We start from the raw sequence: 21386 nt of genomic DNA, 5'->3' as shown, positions 1-21386 counted from the left end.
CGGAAATTAATTATATCTATGAATGCTATTCTGGGATCTATCTTGACAAAAACCAGCCACCCAAAGAAGGAGTTCAGCATCAATTCCCCATGAGTAAATTTATAGAGATCACACACCTTAGGGTGGGGTTTTACTTCACTGCATCACGACGCGTTCAATACACGCTCACATGTGACATATCGCGAGTGGACTCCAGGGGCAGTTGTTCCAGGCCTCCCCATATATTCTTATTGTTATGGTTCATTACGCTCATACAAAGGTCATCCAGTAAAAGGATTATCTCCATGTACTTAGGCAGAGTAGAGTACCTACTCTACATGTAGGTACATGTACTGATCTAGGGTAGAGTAGAGAGCTCTACGAAAGTAGACCCCACGGAACTTCTCCGAGTACTGATCTAGAATACATGTACTCTAGAGCTAGAGTACTCTACTCTAGAGTAGATACATAACCCTAGACCGCTGTATGTATGTACATAAGGGTCTCGTCATACCCACGCAATTAAGAAGATCGTAGCTAGATCGTGACCAAGGCACAGACCATTTTGGGGTAAGCAGTGGCCCCTGCTTTTTCTTGAGCTCTTGTTTTAATATGATGAACTTTTATCAAGTAGCTACATACATACATGTAACTGCGTTGACTCCGCCTTGCATTGATTCTCTGTGTGTACTCTAGAGGCAGTTGTTACCTGCTGTATCAACGCTCACGTTTTGCAAGTGGTACATGGAATACTCCATAGGGAATTTTCTCGACGATGAAAACAGCCGGTCCCTGCAAGGTCCCATGCCGCAAGCCTCAGAGTACATAGTAATGGAATGGCCGCAGCGGCTGGCCACCAGCTAGAAATCGGAAAGAAAGCGGGGAGAGATGCGTGTAAATCGAAACGGCCTCTGAGCAAAGAAGTCTAAAATGTACCATATGGAATATTAAGACATACACAGAAAACATGAGACAGAAATCAGTTGACGTGATAGCTGATTATTTGATTATCAGAATCAATGAAATGTGGGGGAACGATAGGCTAATAGGTGGCACATCCATAAAGGGTGGTGCAGCATAGGATGTTTCCTCTCAACATCCTTCGCTGTCTAGGAGTAAGTGGGTGTTGGCAGGGCTGAATTGATCGCGGCAGCGGGTCTTTATCGGTTACAACCTTGTCTCAAACACTGTTCAGAATCCTTGTTATCGGCCGGTGTGAGGAGTTCCTAGCCAAGGAGGACGTTCTATTTACAAATAACACGTCCTGACTCGGAGACTCCACGCGTCATCTCGTGACTTCTCGCGCTAATAACCGGGACGCAGCATCATCAGTTTTCTTCAAGCATGGTAACCAATGCGAATGCATGTAAACATTCTACTAGAGAATCAACAAACAACGGGAGCAGGTATATATACATACTGTAGATTATGAAAAATTATGTACAGTCGCCCGCCGCTATAACGAACGTGCATATTGAGCAACTTTCCGCTCAGTATAGCAGATTATTCGGTACAGCAGACCAAACTCTTTGCCGGGGAGAAAAAAAAGCCAGCCCAAGTGGTTCGGTACATCAAATATTCGGTATACAAGCGTTCGCTACAACGGCGGGCGACTGTACTCTCTGAAAGTTCGACGGGAGGTGCTCTACTCGCGACCAGCAACAAGAACCCGAATATGCAGCTGCAAGTCTTTGGTGTATTTTTGACTTCTACTCCAATGGAAATTGCAGATTAGGACGTGCATTTTCGGGTTCTTGTTGCTGGTCGCGAGTATTTACAGAAGCAATCGTGGGTCTGCACCATATGCAACTCATACTTTCTTATCGTGGAGACTGCATAGGGCCGACAAATCGAAGACCCACAATTCTGCAGCGCTCGTTTCATTGAGGGTACCGAATAGCACCGGTAGCAAAGAAATGGGCAAGAGAGAATCAGCACCAGCAACATGTAGGTACATACATGTATGTACATACACAGCGCACACCACGGAAACAGTTCGATTCGACTAGAATAATCAATCGATAAACATAACACACCTCATCGAGGTATGCATCTGGACGTTCTTGTTTTACACAACTGCAGCAGTTCAGCAATATCAATGGAAATGGTTGTTGACATTACAAGTTAAGGAGGCTGAAGCCAGGAGGTTACTATGGTTACGGACCAGTAATTCCAGCAGTTGCCCGTTTTAAGATCATCCCGGCCTCTGAATTTTCTTAGTTGGTCTTCGTATGAACGGGTTGGTTTCACATAAAAAAGGCCTCAAGCTCAAGGAGGAGGCTCAACGCAAACAGCAGGAGTACATACAAGATGATCATCGCGAGATAACGTGATGTGACCCGACCCCACGTTTTTTCAGCCATCCAAACAATAAACAAAACAACGAGTCAGAGAAAAACTTGCCCCGCATCTTCATGCAGGCTGTTGATAGGTGAGACGGTATTAATATATGTTAGGAGATATTACGAAAATGAGGCCAACGCAGGTGCCACAGGTACCAACCTGCCTCCGTGGAGCTTTAGATCATAGTTATAATTTCTACATAAATACTCCACGGGACATGACCGAACTACATACATTGAATTGGTCTTTATTTTAATTTCTTTTATACTTTAATTTACGACCCTTGCTTCCTGCGGAGGGGCTCTGTTTCAACCCGTCTTTACACCAATCAATGGTCTTTCTTTCCAGGTTAACGTATCCATTGACAGCTCACCAAGGAGTAAAGTACCTACATGTACTCTACCTATGTAATCTCCACACGAAATTACTATCTGCATAAGGCCAGAGTATCTGTATGCATACCTACCCAACCTAACTTAAGCACCTGGAACCGTCACTGAACCATTCCTTTTGGGTCCGACCTTACATGCCTACTCTACTTTACATACATATATGCGTGACACGCTGTATCCGGTTTTTTCCTTCTCGATATGGATCGAGGGCATACGGTTGAGGATGCGCCATGCGGGTCTCAATTAACAACAGTCCCCCGTACCCTGGGTTCTGGAAACCCACCCACTGGAAGGGTGTCTAGGCACAGAGAGAGGGCTTTGCTGTCTCCTGACAGCTTTACATACGATATGAAATCGATATGATACTTATGTCAATGGCCGACGCAAGGGATCTGTAAATAAGATTTAGGTCAACTTAATGGGCAAAGTACCTACCCCCTCATTATTATTTGGATACCTACATAGTGGTTTCTCAATAGCTGCGGACTTGCCAGCGATCAGGACCCTTCCGGTACCTGCTGTGCCAGATACTAGACCGTACTACACTACCGGCATAAAGCCAGCACAGTCACCCGCACAATTTCAATCATGTCTCGTAAAGGTGTCGACGTGGAACTTTAACATCCGTATGTGCTTCTGTGGAAACCAACTACATACTCTACATACTTTACAGTCAGTCCTCGGACGCTTCGGAGCTCTCTCACCTACGTTGACATTGGTGAGGGGTAATGCATATAAGCGATGAAAATAATAGGAAAGCTTCTGGAAAATTTCCTAATCCACTCCAAATGTCGACCCGGTAAACCCTATCATGGAGCTCTAGATATCTAAAGTATCTCCACGGTGGCATTCATTTTGGAGTTTATTTAGATATTGCCTATCTAGGTTAAGTTCCTATGTTGATATGCAGAGACTGCTTTCAGGCATTAACGTGGCCTTTATACATACATCGAGGATCAAGATTGATATCGTAACATGTAACTCGGAGGTACTTTATCTGCTTTATTATATATTGTTCATCTAATCTATTTCTAAAGATAACAAAGGAATTACCGCTAAAAAGAACGCTACCACAAGAGATCGTCAAGCCATACATATATGCACATAAGCACGTAATTATAGAGACCGAGATTAAGCACTCAAAAGAAAGGGCCTCAAACATAAGAACCTCATATTCCCCCCACACAAGATTGGATTCAAGCTTGCTTGTTCCCCTTGAAAACTCTAGCAAAGTACCTCTTCCATCGAAATTCTCTGAACGCCCAGTAAATTGTATATGTGAGAACGACGTTGCTGACCATGTAGACGACAAAGATCCCAAGGTCACGCCAGCGTGTATTGTAGCTAGGGCTGCATGTTAGCTTGACGATCGCCCACAGAGTCTAAAGATGCAGGTAGAGTAGGGTGTAAGAGAATGGACTTACTCGATATTGACTGTTTGAAGGTACTCATCACCAGACTTAAACTGGCAATATCTGCAGTCCTCCGTAGAATCTAGGTTTACGATGTACCCATATGCCGTTGAAACCCACTCGCCTGCATATTCGCCACAGGTCTGATTGGCTGGGGGCTGGAACTTTACAAACTCATTCTCTCCGCACTGAACCTCGATTCCATGGATAATGTTTCCAATCAAGCCTCGAACAAGCCAGGTGAGGGGGTTCAGCCAATACAGCCAGGCCTTGTAAAAACCCTGAAGCCCGCTGTATGGCACTAAGATACCGGTAAAACCATTGGTGACGAGGAAAATGAATGGGTTCACTAAGAGTCATTGGTGTTGCGTTAGCTTTTGCTGATCATCGGTGTACTATATAGGTATTTAGTCAATGAGGGGGTGAGCGGATCGAGCTTACCGATACTGATGATGGTCATATCCTTGCACATGGCTGCAATCCACATTGCAAACGATGGGATGAAAATTTCAAACAAGAGTACGAAGAGAAACGCATAACCTGCGGTTCCTGAATTGTTGGGCATTCCGATCATGTAGTACCATGGCAAGAAAAAGAAGACTGTCCCGAGAATCGCATATGGAATTTCAGCAAGCAACATGGCTGTGATAAATGCTGCCGCCGAGTAGATCTTGCTGTTTCTCTCACGAGTCTCATAAAGCCCTCTGAGACCCAAAAACTTTGGCTGAATAGCTGTGAGAATCATAGGCGAAAGGATCAAGACCGCAAAGACAGCAAACCCGCGAGATTGCATTTCCAAAACCGTGTTTCCAGATTGAAGGAAGAGAACACCAGCAATAAGCGCCATACTTAAGTTTGAAAACATCTTTGAATAACCATACGACGAATCCCTCCAGTAATGGAGCCAGACACGCTTGGTGACCTCTTTTATTTGAGCCGACAAAGGCATTGCATATTCCGTTGGCAGACTGGTGAGCTTAGAAGGTACCAAGGCCCTACTGATGTTTATGCTTTCGATTTCATCGGCGACAGCTCCCCCTTCGGGTGACTCTGACCAGATTGTTGGCCAGTCTTTGTTACCGGGAGGCTTCCGAATCGTATCAAGAATATACTCTGCCGGGTTTGTGTCGTGTGCTGCCGCAGGTCCATGGTTGCGTTCAAAGTAGTCAATGATCGTAGCGCCGTTTTCACCGATGGGTCCAAAGTACACCTGCTTACCCCCCCTTGCGAGGAGGCATATATCATCGAATTCCTGGAACAGAATAGCACTAGGTTGATGGATTGTGCAGAGAATCGCCAGACCGGACTCATCGGCCAATTTCCTAAGGAACCGTACAATCGAAAGAGCACCGTTAGAATCAAGACCGGAGGTAGGTTCGTCGAGGAAAAGCAATGCTTGTGGCTGGGCAGCCAGTTCGACACCAATTGTCACTCGCTTCCTCTCCTCAACTGATAATCCAAAACCTGGCTCCCCGATCAACGCATCTGCAAGGGGTTCAAGCTCCAACAGCTGGATAACTCTTTCAACGAACACGTATTTTTCTTCTTTCGACACTGTAGCCGGTTGCCTAAGCATAGCCGAGAATCTTAAAGCTTCTCTGACAGTTGATGTACCATCATGCACGTCCTGCTGTTCTACGAACCCGGTATTTCGTTCGAAATCCTGCCCCAATGGTTTCCCATCCAGAAGAAAATCTCCTCCAACGATACCATCACGTTTTCTTTGTGCTAGATTGTCAAGCAGCGTTGTCTTTCCTGCACCACTGGGACCCATAAGTGCAGTGAGTCGCCCCGGCTTCACAAAGCCGTTGACGTCATGAAGAAGCTGTTTGGTGTCATCGCCGGTACCAACGGTATAGTTGACGTTATTCCATGTATAGTAAGACCCGTTGCTCTGGACCGCTGAACTGGTTTTCTTCATTGCTAGTTCCTGATCATCAGGCACCTTTTCCGAATCATGAAGGCTGCGCGGAGGTGTTGCAACCGCCATTGGTGCTTCGGTCTTTCCAGTCTCCTTAGTGGGTAGCATTGATTCTTTTGAAGCATTTTTGGCGAACGTCTTTTTGGAAGCCCCTCCACCACCAAATTTCATAAATTCAGCTCCAAGCATTGCAATGGCAAGGTATCCGAATGTGAAAACTAGAATAATGCCAAAGTTGCGCCAAAGGTGATCCGGCTTGTAACCGAACTGAACATCGAGGAAGCGAGTTCCAGAGACAGTATCTGACATAGGCTCGGCCCCAGCGAGAAAACAGACTAGAAGCCATTAGCATTTCATTTTTTTTTTGTTTAATTCATTAATTGCATCATTAGCATTTCATAAGGGTTGAAGAACTATAGCATACCTTGATTTGCAACGGAGGCGCCCTTTACCCCAGGAATTAATTGCGAAGGTGAGCATTCAAGTTGAACACCGTGCAACTGGTTAATCATGAGAACTTCTTGACTGTAAGTAACAGGTGATGCCCAGAGGATCCACTTGTAGACCCAAGATTTCATGTTGGAAGACGTCTGCATATAACCCGCAAACAGGCCCATGACGTTCAACCCAAGGAACGCAGTCCTAATAGATATGTTGAGATCCTTGCTGAAAGCACCGACAGCACGGTAGAACGCCGTCAAACAAACAGTCGTCATCTAAACAAGCCAGTCAGTTAGTAAAAGTGGTCAGAGTTATTAGCAGAACTATATAAATGAAAACGTACGAAAACAAACAACAGGTTTATGAAGAATTTCCCCGCTTCTGCTGTCAATCCAGCCATAAAGTACAGAATTACGGTATAGATTGAGCACTGCGCCGCTAAAATTGGTAGATCTGCAATAGTTCTCGCAAGTACAAGGGCAGATGGCCTGTAAAATGCAAATGCAGTCTGCTTCGACGTGATCGATCTTCCAGTTGTCATGTGAATAGCCTCGGGCATTTGCATCCAGCCAACGATAATGATGTTGAAAAACAGCACACCGCCAATAGCGAATGATCCTTCTGAAGTAAACGGGGTATTGTAGAAAAGACTGCCAATGATAAGTCCCATAACGACGACATTGAAGAAGCGACTTCTCAGTGCTGTGGTGTCTTGGAGTTGGAGCTGAAATTCACGCTGCACGAGGTAGTATACTTGACGAGCCAGGGATACTGTGTAAGGAGAGCCTTTACCAGCCCTAGGAGATTTATCATCCTCTACTGCCCTGGAAAACTCTTGTGCGCAACCTGTTTTCGTTTCCTCGTTATATTCAATCAATTCCTTCTGTACCTCCTCCCAATACACACTCTTTCTGAAAGCCGCCTCCAACTCTGCGGGAGTAGAGGGGACCTTGCCTTTCCATCCCGGCTTGATACGTCGTTCAATTGGATCCGTAACCAGGGTGAGGAAATCTGCAGTTGTACTTCTTGAGTTACAGTAGAACCCTAGGGACTCAAAATACTCCCTTGCAGCTGAGGCCTTCCCAAAGAAAATCTGACGCCCAGAGTCGATCACACAAACTTTATCAAATTCCTTATAAATTTGCTCGCCAGCTTGGTACAGTGTAACAATATTGGTTGAATGGGTCAATGTAGTTAAGATACGTAGAGATCTGATGTAATCCACAGCTGTAGAGCTATCGAGACCCCGGGTAGAATTGTCCCAGGCGTTGATGGTAGCTCTAGATGCGAGGGCTTCAATGATTGATACACGTTTTCGTTCACCGCCACTGACACCGCGGATGAAGGAGTTTCCCACTTTGGTGTCGAGCACGTGGGTCATTCCAAACATCTTTGCGAAGAGACCTAGCATTTGCTCGACGAATACGCCTCTTGATACACCTGGAGTTCTCTTGAAGGGTGTTTTGGTCCGCATTGCGAAGCGGAGAGTCTGCTGTACTGTCAAAGTTGGTAGATGAATATCCTCTATAAATCAAGATATACATTAGAATTTGATTCCACGTATTCCAGAAGGGAAGAAAGAAAATGCAATTTCTCGTACCTTCTCCATTAAACATAATCTCTCCTCTATACCTTCCCTTGGCCTCCTCAAAAGGTACTCCGCTATAATTGATATCCCCCGTGATACTAGTAAACTCTCTCCTCTGGTTCGTCAACGCCCTCAAAAATGTTGACGTCCCAGACCCTGGCCTCCCTAGCACCAACAACATCTCTCCCGGTTTAACAACTCCGGAGAAGCCCTGGATGATGTTCTTTACTTCTGGCTTCTTCCCAAAATATCCTCTCGCCATGTCATAGATCCCCTTCCCAAATAGCTCCGCCAGTTCATCTGGGAATGTCTTAACATATTCTCGACCAGATCCAGTTCCTGTGACGGTCAGGTTCTCAAATGAAACTCCAATCTTTTTAGGGAGAATCCCAGACTCAGAGGCTTCCTTGGTGCGTCGCTGGAGGTACTCTTCGAGATCGACCATGTCTACCTGTGGCGATTCCTCGCCTTCTTCAACATCTGGTTTACGTCTGTGAGTAGAGTGGCGGGTCGTCACTTTCGAAGCTTTAGTGAGCTCTCTCCGGAGACTAGCAAATTCTCATTGTTAGCAATATAATGGGAGCCAGTTGCACACCAATGTTGATGTGGCTCTTAGGATAGAGTATTAGCTTACTCTTCATAGTCTTGATAAGCTTCGTTGATATTGACAGGCTCCTGAGCGATTTCTCCCCACAGTCCTGCGCCGGATTTCTTGCTTTCATCACTAAAAGAACTTCCTGCTGATTTTGCGACAGCCGTAGCATCTGTACCAATCTTGTCGTCTGCCATTTTATAAAATAATTCCACACCCGGGAGTGATTGATGGAAATGTTTATCAGACTTATACAAGTCACCGGCACCAACAACGTACGGTAGTATGGTCAGAGGATTGATCAAAGCCAAATGCTATCGAGATAAAAGTAGGAAAAGAAGGGGGAGTTCAGATACTTATATTCATTAACTAGAGTATATTCAACTCTCAAGCAACCTAACTAGCCAGCATCCGGGCCGTATAACCGTAAAAAAAAAAAAAAAATTCCACGATACCATTTCTAGGAGAGAGAAAAAAAAGTTCTAACTGACAAATGCCTGTATACGAAGCCACCAGAAATAATAAGGCCGACCTGCATGGCATGTGCGGCTCGTTGAGCATGGGTGTGGTAGTAGAACCTTTTTTTCCCTTCGATTCCAGATAGTGATAGCAGTAGGGGGATTATAGATTTCTAAGCCGTGAGGGAATCCCATGCAAGGTGTAATTACATACCCCCAATGGAATTTCAAGTTATCCTTATTTTTTTTTTTTGGAGAAGGGTTGATGTGACGGCTCTAGAAGCCTGCGCTATCAAAGCTAACACCAGCCCAAAATCTTAGTATCGAATCTGGTCGGTGATAGTTCTATCAATTCCCATGAAAAACTTGGAAATATGACAATATGATGCTGCATCTTCGGCCATCGGTTTTCCTAACCAAGCACGGCTCGGGAAACCCCAGATATCTGGCAGCTGAGGCATTCCTGCATAGAACCACGTTAGTGCCCTCTAGAGGTACTCTATCCTATTCCCTACCGGTAGTCTAAAGTACGTAGGGTAAAGTAGAGCGCAGTGTTCTACCCAATCTAAAGTATCTATTTTACTTACCTACAGTACCAAGCAGAGTATGGTTGGAGGCTCTCCTCCCTTCCCCTCCTTTGGCTTTTCTCGGCAAATAATCCGATTAACGACAGTAGTTGTGCACGTCCCTTGCTTGCATTCGGCACACACGCAAGGCAGAGGTGGTGGCTTTCTGGAGTCTTTCCTATAGGTAGGCCTGATAGCAACCCGGGCATTATCAATAATGCAATTACACTACTCTACAAGGTCGAGCATAAACCCTTCCTTTGCTAGAAAGAGTGTGCGGTTGTACCTGAGAGAGATGGATGCGTTTCCCCATTTCGACCGTAGGATGATAAGGGGATAGATTGGTCATCTAACCTTCAAGGTCAATCCAGTTTGAGCACATACTAAATTTGCGATCCTCAAGAAAATGACGATAAGGGAGTCAACAGTCAACAACGAAAGGAGGGAATAAGCGTATCTGACGCGTGAATTTGGATGCGGAAGTTGCGGGAGTACTCTAAAAGTCCTACCGCCCCGAGTAGAGAACCAGGCAGAAATGAGAAAAATCTCTAACCAACTTTCATTTTCAATGTTCTCGTTCCACGGCTTGGCGGGGCCTTTTATTTGTTTTTAGAACCTTTCCTTTCTTTTTACTAGTGTAAGATGGCGTGTATGGCTGCGGTTCAAATGCGACACTCCCCGGTACCATACAGCTTAGAGTTGTGACTGGTTTAGAGCCGGAAAACAACCGATGCCCAGGCCTAGATCCTACTCTACCTACATGTCGAGCAATAGATGGCGCACTCATGTAGGTACTCTAATCTACCTTAAATTCAGTGCTTGCTGAGTTATTCTGTTATCTACCCTTCACACCAGGTTTTCGGTTTTCCAATATCTCACTTCCCTCCAGAGCCATCGTAAAGTGCGTAGGCGAGTATCTATCTCAGATGAATAATAGAGTGCCTTATCCGAAAGGTGAATTGAAGAGAGAAAACCCCGCAATAACGGTTCAGTGCCGCATCTTGAGCATGTAGAGTAGTAGATACTGTTAATTCTCGAAAAATCTACTATCCCCGCTTCGCTAAATCTTAATTCCGGGTGAGAAAAAGCATATCTGCGCGAGTCCGTTTTGATACGGTAATTCGCCTTAGTTCGGATTTACCACATACAAACACGGGGATAGTGAATTAACGGTACTCTAGAGAAGTACATGTATGTATTCCCGCTCTCGGGAGGCTGAGCCGAAAGAAATGGCTGTGCGCTGAAACTAAGCTTAAGCGAGACTTGGCATTATCAAGCTTGTCCACAAGCTAGCTGGCCGGAAACTCCTTACGCATATGTATATGATATGTCTACATGTAATTACATGTATGTTTGTAGATCTCTCTCTTTGAGCTCTGAGAAACAAACCACCAATCTTTCTTTCCTTCTTATGCTTGGATTGCTCACTGGCCTACACATACTAAAACCTCATATATGCCGGATTTTTGGTATCTATTATGTAGTCCTCAGTAGCCAAGAAAGCCGGCATCATTAATCTAGTAAGTATGGTGCTTGACCTATTAATACTATTGAGTCACTGTCAATAATAGAGTAGGTACATGGAGTGATGTGCAACGGCTGAACCGATGATTCGGATTGGGCTGATAAATCGAAAAAAAAGAAAAAAAAAAGAGGAAAAAAAAGGAAGAGGAAGGAAGGGACACAATTAAGTGGCTACTAGGCCGACTAGTAATTGGATCGGTTGTGAGGTATTCTTTATATTACTTGTACCACATAGTTGTCGGGCCAATTGCGGATTAATTAATGAATGCGCATACATGGATATATGAGTCTAGCTGAGAATGTGTACAGTTATGACCACCAGTTATCTACCGAGTCAAATCGGGGATAACAGTACTTATTTCAACGTCTTGTTATTAGTAATAATATTCTCGGGGTTAAGCACCCCGTTCTTCACAGCAGTTTGTAAGCCGCTTTCACTCCCGATCTGAATACCAAACTCGGAATGTACCGGAATGCATAATGCGGAATGGTTAATCTATCTCTTTCATTTCATCCCCAAAGCCTGTCAGATAGCATATAAATCCAATGGCTTGGGTTTATTTTCCGGGATAAACGTGGCTGATCAAGGCCCAGGAATGTGGAAGACGGGTCGTTTTGTTCTTCGGAATTATCTATCATGCTCTTATGTTAGAAATGGCACATAATGGTTGATAGATTTCGCAATCCATGATAAATTTGCATGATTTACGGCAACCCGGAGGCGCAATCCTTGAGGATGACTACTCAATGCCAATGATTTGGGGAAGCGTTTGGGCTGGTATATAGTGTGGTCTATAAGCCAAAATGCCAGCTCGTTGGGTAACATGAGGAAGTCTCTTCTGAGGCCAACGGACCTCGATGTACCTCCTCGACCTGATTCCATACTTTAATACTTCGTTATTATTTCCACCTTTAACTCTTCTCCCTTCCCGAAGAAGTAGAGATTTCAACTAGTACTCATAGGAAGACCTTAAAGCTAGCAGATAGATATGACCCGAGGTTTAACTATACCTGGCTCGGATCAAGGTGAAAAAGACTCCTCATCCGCCTCTATACATCTAACTACCCGGCCTCCTCGTGATTAATGGGGGGGTCTTATTGATCAGACTATACTATTATATATATAGTACTGGTACCCACGGGGTTAATCGAGTAACATAACTTGCACTCTTTGATACCTAAGATCGATATCATATTAATGTCTTTACAAAAAACCAAGCAAAAAGTCTTTCGCAATGCTGATCAGCTGACATTTCCTCACCGCGGTGAGAGAGCAAGACACGAAACTCATTTCTAAGCGTAATATATTGGAAATAGATATACTCACCTCGTGAGGTTTGACCTAGACGTATGTACGGTGCTCAAACACGCGCAACACCCCTACCCTAAAAATAACATAAGTAAAAAGCTTCTTCTAATAACAACAAATCAGCTTTTTTTAAATTCACTGTTAGCTTTATAATTATAGAACATCATTCATAAATGATTCAAGCTCAATAGATACGAATTAACAGTGAATAGGAAGTGTAGATGGAGGGCAGGGTCGGAGTGTCTGCATGCCAAGCGATGAAGTTGATATCATACATTACATGTATAGCCACTCTCGAAACAATGTAATAATGATCCAGAATATTGTCGGCTCCTTTTCTTTCTTCCCGGTTTTTTTTTTTTTTTTTTTTTTTTTTTTGGGGGGGGGGTGGTAAAGTAGGTACTCATGAGATGCTAGATCTGTGGGGTGAGGTACTCGTTTACCACGAAAAGAACCAGAAAATGCAAGTGACGGAAACAGGGATAGTTTGTATGAGAGATCACCGCCACTCCATACAAATAATCCTTGCCCTGAGCAACTGCATTTTCTGGTTCTTTTCGTGGTAAACAAGTAGATACCTAGCGGGTTTCTTCCCTGCACTAGCTTGGAGAATACGTGGTCACGCCACGTTATACCATTTGCAAGATCACTGACTCAGCCCTACATGTAGTATTAATGTTGGTGACCGTTTGCCGATTATACCACACATGTACAAGTAATATTAATAAAGATACATGTAGCCTGAACCAGGTGTCCTACGAGTGAACGCTGCTAAACTCGAATGTAGAGGAAATGATAGATATTCCATGAAATCATAGCCAGCTAAGATATACATATGTACCTACGTACATGTGCATGCAATCAATGAATTAAACAAAAAAAAAATACCTACGTACATGCAGCTACCTGTACTTGTAATTGGTGAAAGCCATAAGCATAGCATTAGCGCATGCGCAAAAAGTCACAAGTTTAACCTGCGAAGAGTATGAACATCATCATGTGGCCTGCTTACTATCCGAGTAGATGTATACAATTAATGAAGTAACAAACAAACAAGTATATGTAGATAATTGAAGGTTATAGCGAGTGATATAGTATGACGCGAAAACGATTTGTAGTCTTTTATTATCGTGAGAAGCTCGAGATTGAGATAAAACACTAGCTATTACTCTTTCGTTTGTATTTCCTGGTAGACCTATCTCTATCACAAACAGTAAAAACCTTTAAATTATAAATTATCATTACAAAGGTATGTAGCCGCGATTCGCAGTAAAAATAATAGATATAACTAGCTCAGCCTAGCTGAGCAATCGCAAATACTAGCTTGCGAATTCGTATCTAAGCAATAGCCAAGACATATATCTAGATTCCTAAACCTACGGCAAACTAGTACAGCCCAGTAAACAGTTATTCTGCTGATCTGAGCCTCCAAGCTTAGCGCCTAGGAATTACATGTATGATCATGCGATCGAATGATGAGTCTCCGATATCTTAGGTATCTTACTACTAACCTGTACTCAAGTAAATAAGTCACGTATGCTTCACTTTACATTCAAATTTCCGCATCCGCAACAGGAAATTCTCAGAAGATCGAGTGATATTTCATGATTAATAAATCATTCTACTGATCATTTGCTTACGCTACTTTGAAATTCTATTATAATACGTAAGTATTTCTTGTCTGTGTGTATTTCTAGTTCAACTGACCTCTCCCTTGAACGCTCAGGCCAAATCAAAGGCCGACTGTTAGCGCCCCGTATATATATATATATACATAGCAGATTTGCATTTTGATAAATTGAACTCTATGTCGGAGAGGAATATTGAGGTAATTGTTCAAACATATGGTTCCCCCAGTCTTAAAGGTAACATGATAAAAACGCCAAGTCTCGAATAACTTTTCAACCACGATTGATATTAAAAATCTGGAAAGAGAAAAGCTGGATACCATGATGAAGAAGAGTTTGTCTTTCCAGATTTTTAATATCAATCGTGGTTGAAAAGTTATTCGAGACTTGGCGTTTTTATCATGTTACCTTTAAGACTGGGGGAACCATATATTTGGGAAAGCTTTGCAAGGATTTTGTCTATATATTAGCTGTTAATAACTAGCATTAACAGCGATGTATAATGTTCTTCCTCTCATGTGGAAGAGGGAGAGCAATAAGCCGTATAAGCAATTATAAGGGTACATTAGTTCGTAAGAACTAGTACTAGGTGATGCCGTGATATAACCTATCAGCTTTCTTCTTTTTACACCTGTGTTGGGTGATTAATGTGTTAGGTGTTTAGAACAGCATATACTCGGTATATTAGTACCAATCGTAAGAAATACCGGCGTTGAGTTCGTGGGGTAAATTGTAAATTGGGGCTAGTGGCGAATGACTAAATATTTTAGGGTAAATATATGGTGAAAGATCAGGCTGTACTCTTATCCAGATTCCTTAGCCGGTTAGTCCAAACCACAATCTATGACCGAACATGATATGGTAACTGTGCTCTGTGAGCTCTCAATGATCTAGCGTTTGGTAATTAAGCAGCTCACTGAGGGAATGAATAGTGCCTAAAATACTGGGGACAGAGGGATCACCTGTATATATATAGAATGGTATGAGTTTGCCTATATAAGTTTAATTTATGATCAGAGAATAAGTAAGTATTGGCCGATCGCGCGCGACAATTCTAAGAACTATATTATCGGATCATTTAGTCCCAATCCATATGAGATTGGCGTGCATGCGCAGTAGTCATGATCAGCTTGAGTATATACATACGTATAAAGAATATAATTATATACATATACAACGTTTCCCTGTGAAATGAGCACACAATTGTACAAGCAAGCGAGCATTCACATACAAATATTAGATTTTGTGGTTTTTGTGTGGTAGAGGTACATGTATGTACATGTAGCTGTCCTCTCTGCTCGGTAGACTCGTGTGCTCGCTTCATATAGGGAAAGGCTGTATAATGCATAGCTGGTCTTCAGAATAACATTAATTAGAAGTATTGTCGGTACCGCTAGTAGTTTGAGGAACTTTGGATTCTGATCATAATTCAGCACTATGCAATCATGGGGTATGACTCGGTTTGGGTGGCTCGGTCACGGATTGTGATTCGGACTGATCGCCTAGAGTAATGGATAGAATGACTCATCTGTGCATTTAAGTCTTATTGTAAAAACGGCTATCTAGACACCTTCTTCATCTAATCTGATCTTTCCTAGAAGTTGTACGATAGTGGGGAGGCTAACATTAATTAAGTTCATATCTCACTATTGAAGCGTTCATCATTAAAAGCTCGGGCTGTAGGTAGTGGATTTATCATGTGCAGTTGCTATGATTTGCCACTAGTACAAGTCAACCCCCCCACCCCCCCGGCGCCTCAACATCACCACTCCCGCTTGAGTCTATCAATGTTACTTACGCAGTCCTATCATAAGAATCTTATATCTTCTGTCCTAGGCGGACTTTACTCTTCTCGCTCCTGCATCAGTAGACGTACACTCCCTTGCGCCCCCGTGCACAGCAAACGGTATTCCGCGAGCACCCCCGGTGGTGACAGCGACAAAACCAAGTCAGCCGCAGTTCTCGGTTCACTCCTCACTCTCCTGAATCGCAGTAGCCAGGGCTAATTGTTGTATTCCACAGGCGGCGGTATCACCGGCTTGTCAACGGCATGGTACCTTACGAGGTTTGCCCCGGGTGTCCCAATTACGGTGTACGAGCAGTCTGAAAGATTGGGGGGATGGCTTCGCTCGAAGCAGGTTGAATACGAAGGAGGGACGGTGTTATTCGAACAAGGCCCTCGCACTATCCGTCCATGGACAATCGCAGGTTTAGTCACCATAGATATGGTATAGCATCTTCTAAGCCCCGGTAACTCAGACATTAACGAACGATAAAAAATCCGCAGATTCGGCAACTTGGCCTCGAATCAGAGCTCCTTATAATTCCCAAGACATCACCGGCTGCAAAGAACCGCTTTATTTACTATCCAGATCGTCTCAATCAACTCCCCGGCGACATCGCCTCCGTCATCCTGTCCTTCAGGTTGCCCGTAATGAAGGGTGTATTTAGTGGGATGATCGGAGAACCTTTTCGGCGGCGTAGACCAACCGATATCGAAGATGAATCGGTTGGTTCATTCCTTACCAGGCGTTTTAATAAAAGCCTGGCAAATAACCTCGCATCCGCAGTCCTACACGGAATATATGCAGGTGATGTAGATCAACTCAGTGCCAAATCACTATTTCCAGGATTATGGAGAAGCGAGGAAATACATGGGAGCTTAATGAGGGGTGTATTTGGAAAGGGAGAAGAAACTCTAGACGACCAAGTTGTCAGGGCAGAATTGCATAAAGACAATCAGGGAATATGCTCAAACATGTCTAGTGCAAGCGTGTACACCTTCAAAAAAGGAATCGAAACACTTAGTCTTGCGCTTACCAAAGAGCTCGAGGCCAATCCCAATGTTACTATTAAAACCAAATTTCCCATACAGGGGCTCTCATATACGTCAGGGAACCCACTCCCAGTAAAAGTACTCCTTCCAAATTTACTCAAATCTCTTCCACCCGTCTAGAGACTAATATTTACTAACTCATATCAGATAATGCATCTAAGTACACCACCTACCCATCACTCACATACAATCTCTACTCTCTCTGCTGCCTCCCTCGCTTCTCTTCTCCCCACCGCTACACCCTCACCATCTCTATCTGCTATCTCTGCAGTTACGGTCCTCGTCGTAAACCTATATTTCCGCACCCCCTCCCTCCATCGTGTCAAAGGCTTCGGTTATCTCATCCCAAAGTCTATTCCTGAATCCGCCAACCCTCACCACGCTCTCGGTGTGATCTTTGATTCTGACACAAGTCCAACCACTGAAACCGGTACTAAAGTCACAGTAATGCTAGGCGGTCACTACTGGTCCTCGCGTAGTACATATCCAGATGATGAAGAAGCCGTACGCATGGCGACAGAAACATTGGAGCGCCATTTAAGAATAACAGAAAAGCCAGTATTGAGTAATGTGACTTTGCAGAGAGGATGCATTCCACAGTACCATGTTGGACACAACGAGAGACTCGGAAGAGCTCATTCAGATCTGATGAGGAGTTTTCGGGGGCGGCTATCAGTGGCCGGCAGCAGTTTTGGAGGCGTAGGGTTGAACGATTGTGTGCGAGGCGCGAGGAAGGTCGCAAAAGGCGTTGCAGAGGCAATGCGAGGACAATCAGAGGAAGATAGAGGACTCACTGGATTGGAGTTATGGTCCGAAGGAGGAATAAAGTGGGTTAGCAAGACTGAATAGATCAGATAAAGGATGTGATTTTAGATATGTTCATAGTTGCGGGGTCATTGAGTTAAAGGTATGTACGTACCTGGGACTTAAGTGTGAGATAAATCGCTAGCTCGGCCAGCCATGCTTGAAAATGCCGATTTATCCAATCATCGTTTGATGAAACCTTTCTACATTGAGGTCTGGATAGCTTGATTGATAGCACGGGACCCTTGTTCGTTCCTGAAAAGAAGTAGGTTAGTTTTGTTACATAAGATAACCGTGCGCCAATGATCAAGCGAAAAGCCAATGATTTGAAAACCTAAATCTCTTGCACCATAAGCGCGCACCCCTAGGCCGCTGCTTAACGATATATTATGTTGTGCGCTGGTTGAATATTAAAATTCGGTTATCGATCCTCCCAAACCCGGGGTATGTAAAGAATTTCCGGCATGGGTAGAACCTAGTATATAGTTTCGGGGATTCTCGGTGCAATCTCAGTGATTGTATGTCTATGTGTACGTACATGTTGTATATTGTGGCTAGAATCCATCCTGTACTTGCAAAAAAGTCTTCATATGTACCTGTACACTTAGATCCCGGTCCTCGCTATTAGAATTAATACATTGCAGTACCATAGGTTTCACCCTGGAATAAATAAACCTGGCAATAAGGTAGAGTTCATCCTGGAACATGAGATATATAATATTTTATGTTATTCCGGAGAGAGGAATGATTGAGGTGTCATACCGGATGGGTAAATGAAGTAATTGTCAAGAATAGTAGCTCTCCCACCTCCTAAATTTTAGGGCCCCCCACGAATTAGATTTGTAATGACTTTTCTGATACTAATGTAGAAGATCAGCACCTAGCTTTAAAGGGACTAGAATGATGTAACCGCCAAATCACATAAATACCACGAATTTACCCAGTGGGTAGGCTTGGGAATTTTGTAGTCACGTTGAGGCTTTCCCGGTTCCCCGGTAGCTAGTATAGTATGTATGAGCAGACTACCTACAGTTGAGTTGACTTACTCTATGAGTGAGGCCCGGGTCTAGTACCTACAGGTTATAATATCTAGGATGAAAAGAACAATTTCTTTCTACCGGTTTCAGTAGGCGATGCGGTCTCGTACTGATTATTCCTGCTAGAGTTCGAATTCTCAAAAATTTAGCCGATAGGATGAGTGTATGTGGTTGGTACAATGCATGGTACAGTATGGTGAAAGAGTTCCCATTGTTTCAAGTAGCGTGATACTGTACCTATACAATAAATGTAAGCTATATTCCTTACTTTGTAATTATACTTCTCTTTGTAGAGTTTAAAGTCCCCTATGCGGAGTATGCGATACTTTAGATGCATGTGAAATATCCGGGCGGAAAAGAGTAAGTTGTGACAGCGTGACAGCGTTACTGCGATATATAAGCTAAGCTACAGCGAAACCTAAACTGTGATGCTGTAAGGCTTGTTTGATCATGAACCAGGCGCTTTTGCGGAGTTTCGTGACCAAATGGGCGACTCGAATTAGAGTGCATACTCTCGGGAACAACTGGACGAGCGGCAGTTGTCTGTACTCTAGCACAAATTCCTTAGTCTTCCACGTGCAATAATGTTTGCTTCCAACTCTTTAACGGTGGGAGTGTATGTATGTACCTTCGATCGATCTCAAATAGGGCTTTCCGATTGGTGCACATCAATTCTTCATGCATCAAAATGGCTCTTGAAAGGTTTCTTCCTACGACTGAACTGGCAAATAGACTCAATGCAATGTGTGACAACCCAGTTTTCGGAAATACCAGCGCGCTTTCCGGAGTCCCCGTGAGACCGTCGGCTACCTGTCCAACCCCACCTAATGTACCCCACAGCCCACAGCCAAAAAGAAAGGAAGAAACTTACTCTCTCCTGTGGGTAGGACCTACCATTTAAAACACCGAGGGATTGAATGGTGATGTCTTGCAGGTTAATTGCTTATGTACGCCCCATATGCTAACTTGTGCCAGTGAAAGTCAATGACGAAACATCCAAATTAAACCAATTATAAGCCAGGCGATGACACAGCATATTATGACAGAGGCGTGAAGAAAAGCACTTTTATAATCTTCGAGCTCTCTGGTCTCCCCTCCTTACATCTTCTGCAGCTGGTCATTCAGGAGTATTGCTACTGGAAATTGGGACTCGGCCTTTATGATATTTATATTATATCTACATAGGTCTCGTGACTGAGAATTCTTGCAGTGTCAGCGCCATGCTCTAGCTCTAATCATCAATATTCAAGATATTAGGGTTTGAAGTACTATGTTAGCTACTTGTATCTAGTAACTACATAGTAAGCAGTACTTGAGTATGGACAAGTAGACATCAAGGTACTTATGTATTATTCATTTCATATCGTACACATGTACTTACGTATACTATATGTAGTACTCTACTGTCAAATGCGTGGCCTAAAATACTCCATATCCATGCGTAATGTGAGTCCTGGACTCCACAACTATGACCAGTACTGGGGGATATGCAACTATAGCTAGGGACACCAAGGTATGTATGCAATACATATAGACATCTTTCGCATACCCTAGGGCCGATTAGCCGAGGTCTCGCTTCTGGGATCTTTTCCTGGGGACCAATAGAGCTAGCGATCGTATTGGAACCCTTTTCTCCGAGAAGTTAGTCCAATAGTAAGGTCAACGGTGTTGTTCGACTGTTAGCTGCAAATGCATCTGGAGCCATGGGGGGATACATCATATCGTTGCCTGGCTTTGCAGTGTCTGCACTCTCACCCTAAGCTTGTCAGGGCCATTGGGGCAGTTGCAGTTTATACATGTTAGTCTTTTTAAAATTAGTTCTTCTTGTTTCAATTGAACGCTTTATCCTCTCCATTGGCCACGGGTATCGTGACTACGTACGAACTACCGTGGTCGTGATCACGAGTTACATGTTTGTTAGAGGCTCAGGCAGTAGCTACGCATACCTGGATATGGATAGTATATAAATCCAAATATATTCCCATGACCTCTTATTCGCCTTAGCCTTCCCACCCCCCACGATATCTATCCGACGTCAATGCTTGGAAGAAATTTCCTTGAATTTTGGACTCCGAATTTCCACGTCGTTCTTCGATCCTCATCGATTCTCCCCCACTCAGTACTGATCACTGAAAACTTCGCTGATACCAACTACTGCCTTGCTGCGCCGCGCCTTCAGCACTATATTTTGAAGAACCTAATTAAGTGTTAGCCCTGTTCACCCACCAAGAGAGTGGAAGTGCTCCCCTCTTAGTACTTGTGTACGTAAGTCAATATTTCCATTATTTGGCCGGCCTGCGGCTTCTGCATGAAACATTCGGATTTTTCCGTCTATGTGCAGCTCCGGACTAGTTTTCCTCAGTAATCAAACCTCATGCAGGGCTGATCGTTTTATTAATATTCGACACATGAATTCGAGACTTCTAGACTCTATATTGTATCTATAAAGAGTCAGAAATATCCTTACAAAAAGATCACCAAAATCAACAACTAAAAACAATACCGAAAACTGCCAGCTTAAGAATTAGAAAGCTACACTCACTCATACATTCAATT

The 21386-nt window shown here is 43.7% G+C and overlaps 2 protein-coding genes across 2 annotated transcripts; one reads left to right on the top strand and one right to left on the bottom strand.

The window, feature by feature from the left end:
• Window positions 1-3910: 3910 nt before the first annotated feature.
• LAJ45_00141 (uncharacterized protein) lies at window positions 3911-8865 on the bottom strand (the record flags this gene model as incomplete). Its single annotated transcript, XM_046109743.1, has 7 exons — window positions 3911-4058; window positions 4139-4475; window positions 4568-6382; window positions 6472-6763; window positions 6832-8012; window positions 8089-8624; window positions 8711-8865. The coding sequence occupies 7 exons, from the start codon at window positions 8863-8865 to the stop codon at window positions 3911-3913; spliced, it is 4464 nt and encodes a 1487-aa protein (XP_045976436.1).
• Window positions 8866-15940: 7075 nt separating this feature from the next.
• LAJ45_00140 (uncharacterized protein) lies at window positions 15941-17838 on the top strand (the record flags this gene model as incomplete). Its single annotated transcript, XM_046109742.1, has 4 exons — window positions 15941-16118; window positions 16176-16381; window positions 16441-17067; window positions 17137-17838. 4 exons carry the CDS (start codon window positions 15941-15943, stop codon window positions 17836-17838), a joined length of 1713 nt encoding a protein of 570 aa, XP_045976435.1.
• Between the last annotated feature and the right edge of the window lie 3548 nt (window positions 17839-21386).

This window comes from Morchella importuna, assembly GCF_003444635.1.
Source record: "Morchella importuna strain M04M26 chromosome Unknown Morimp01GS001, whole genome shotgun sequence".
In the NCBI taxonomy this organism is placed as follows: Eukaryota; Fungi; Ascomycota; class Pezizomycetes; order Pezizales; family Morchellaceae; genus Morchella; species Morchella importuna.
This window is presented reverse-complemented; position numbering and strand designations above follow the sequence as displayed.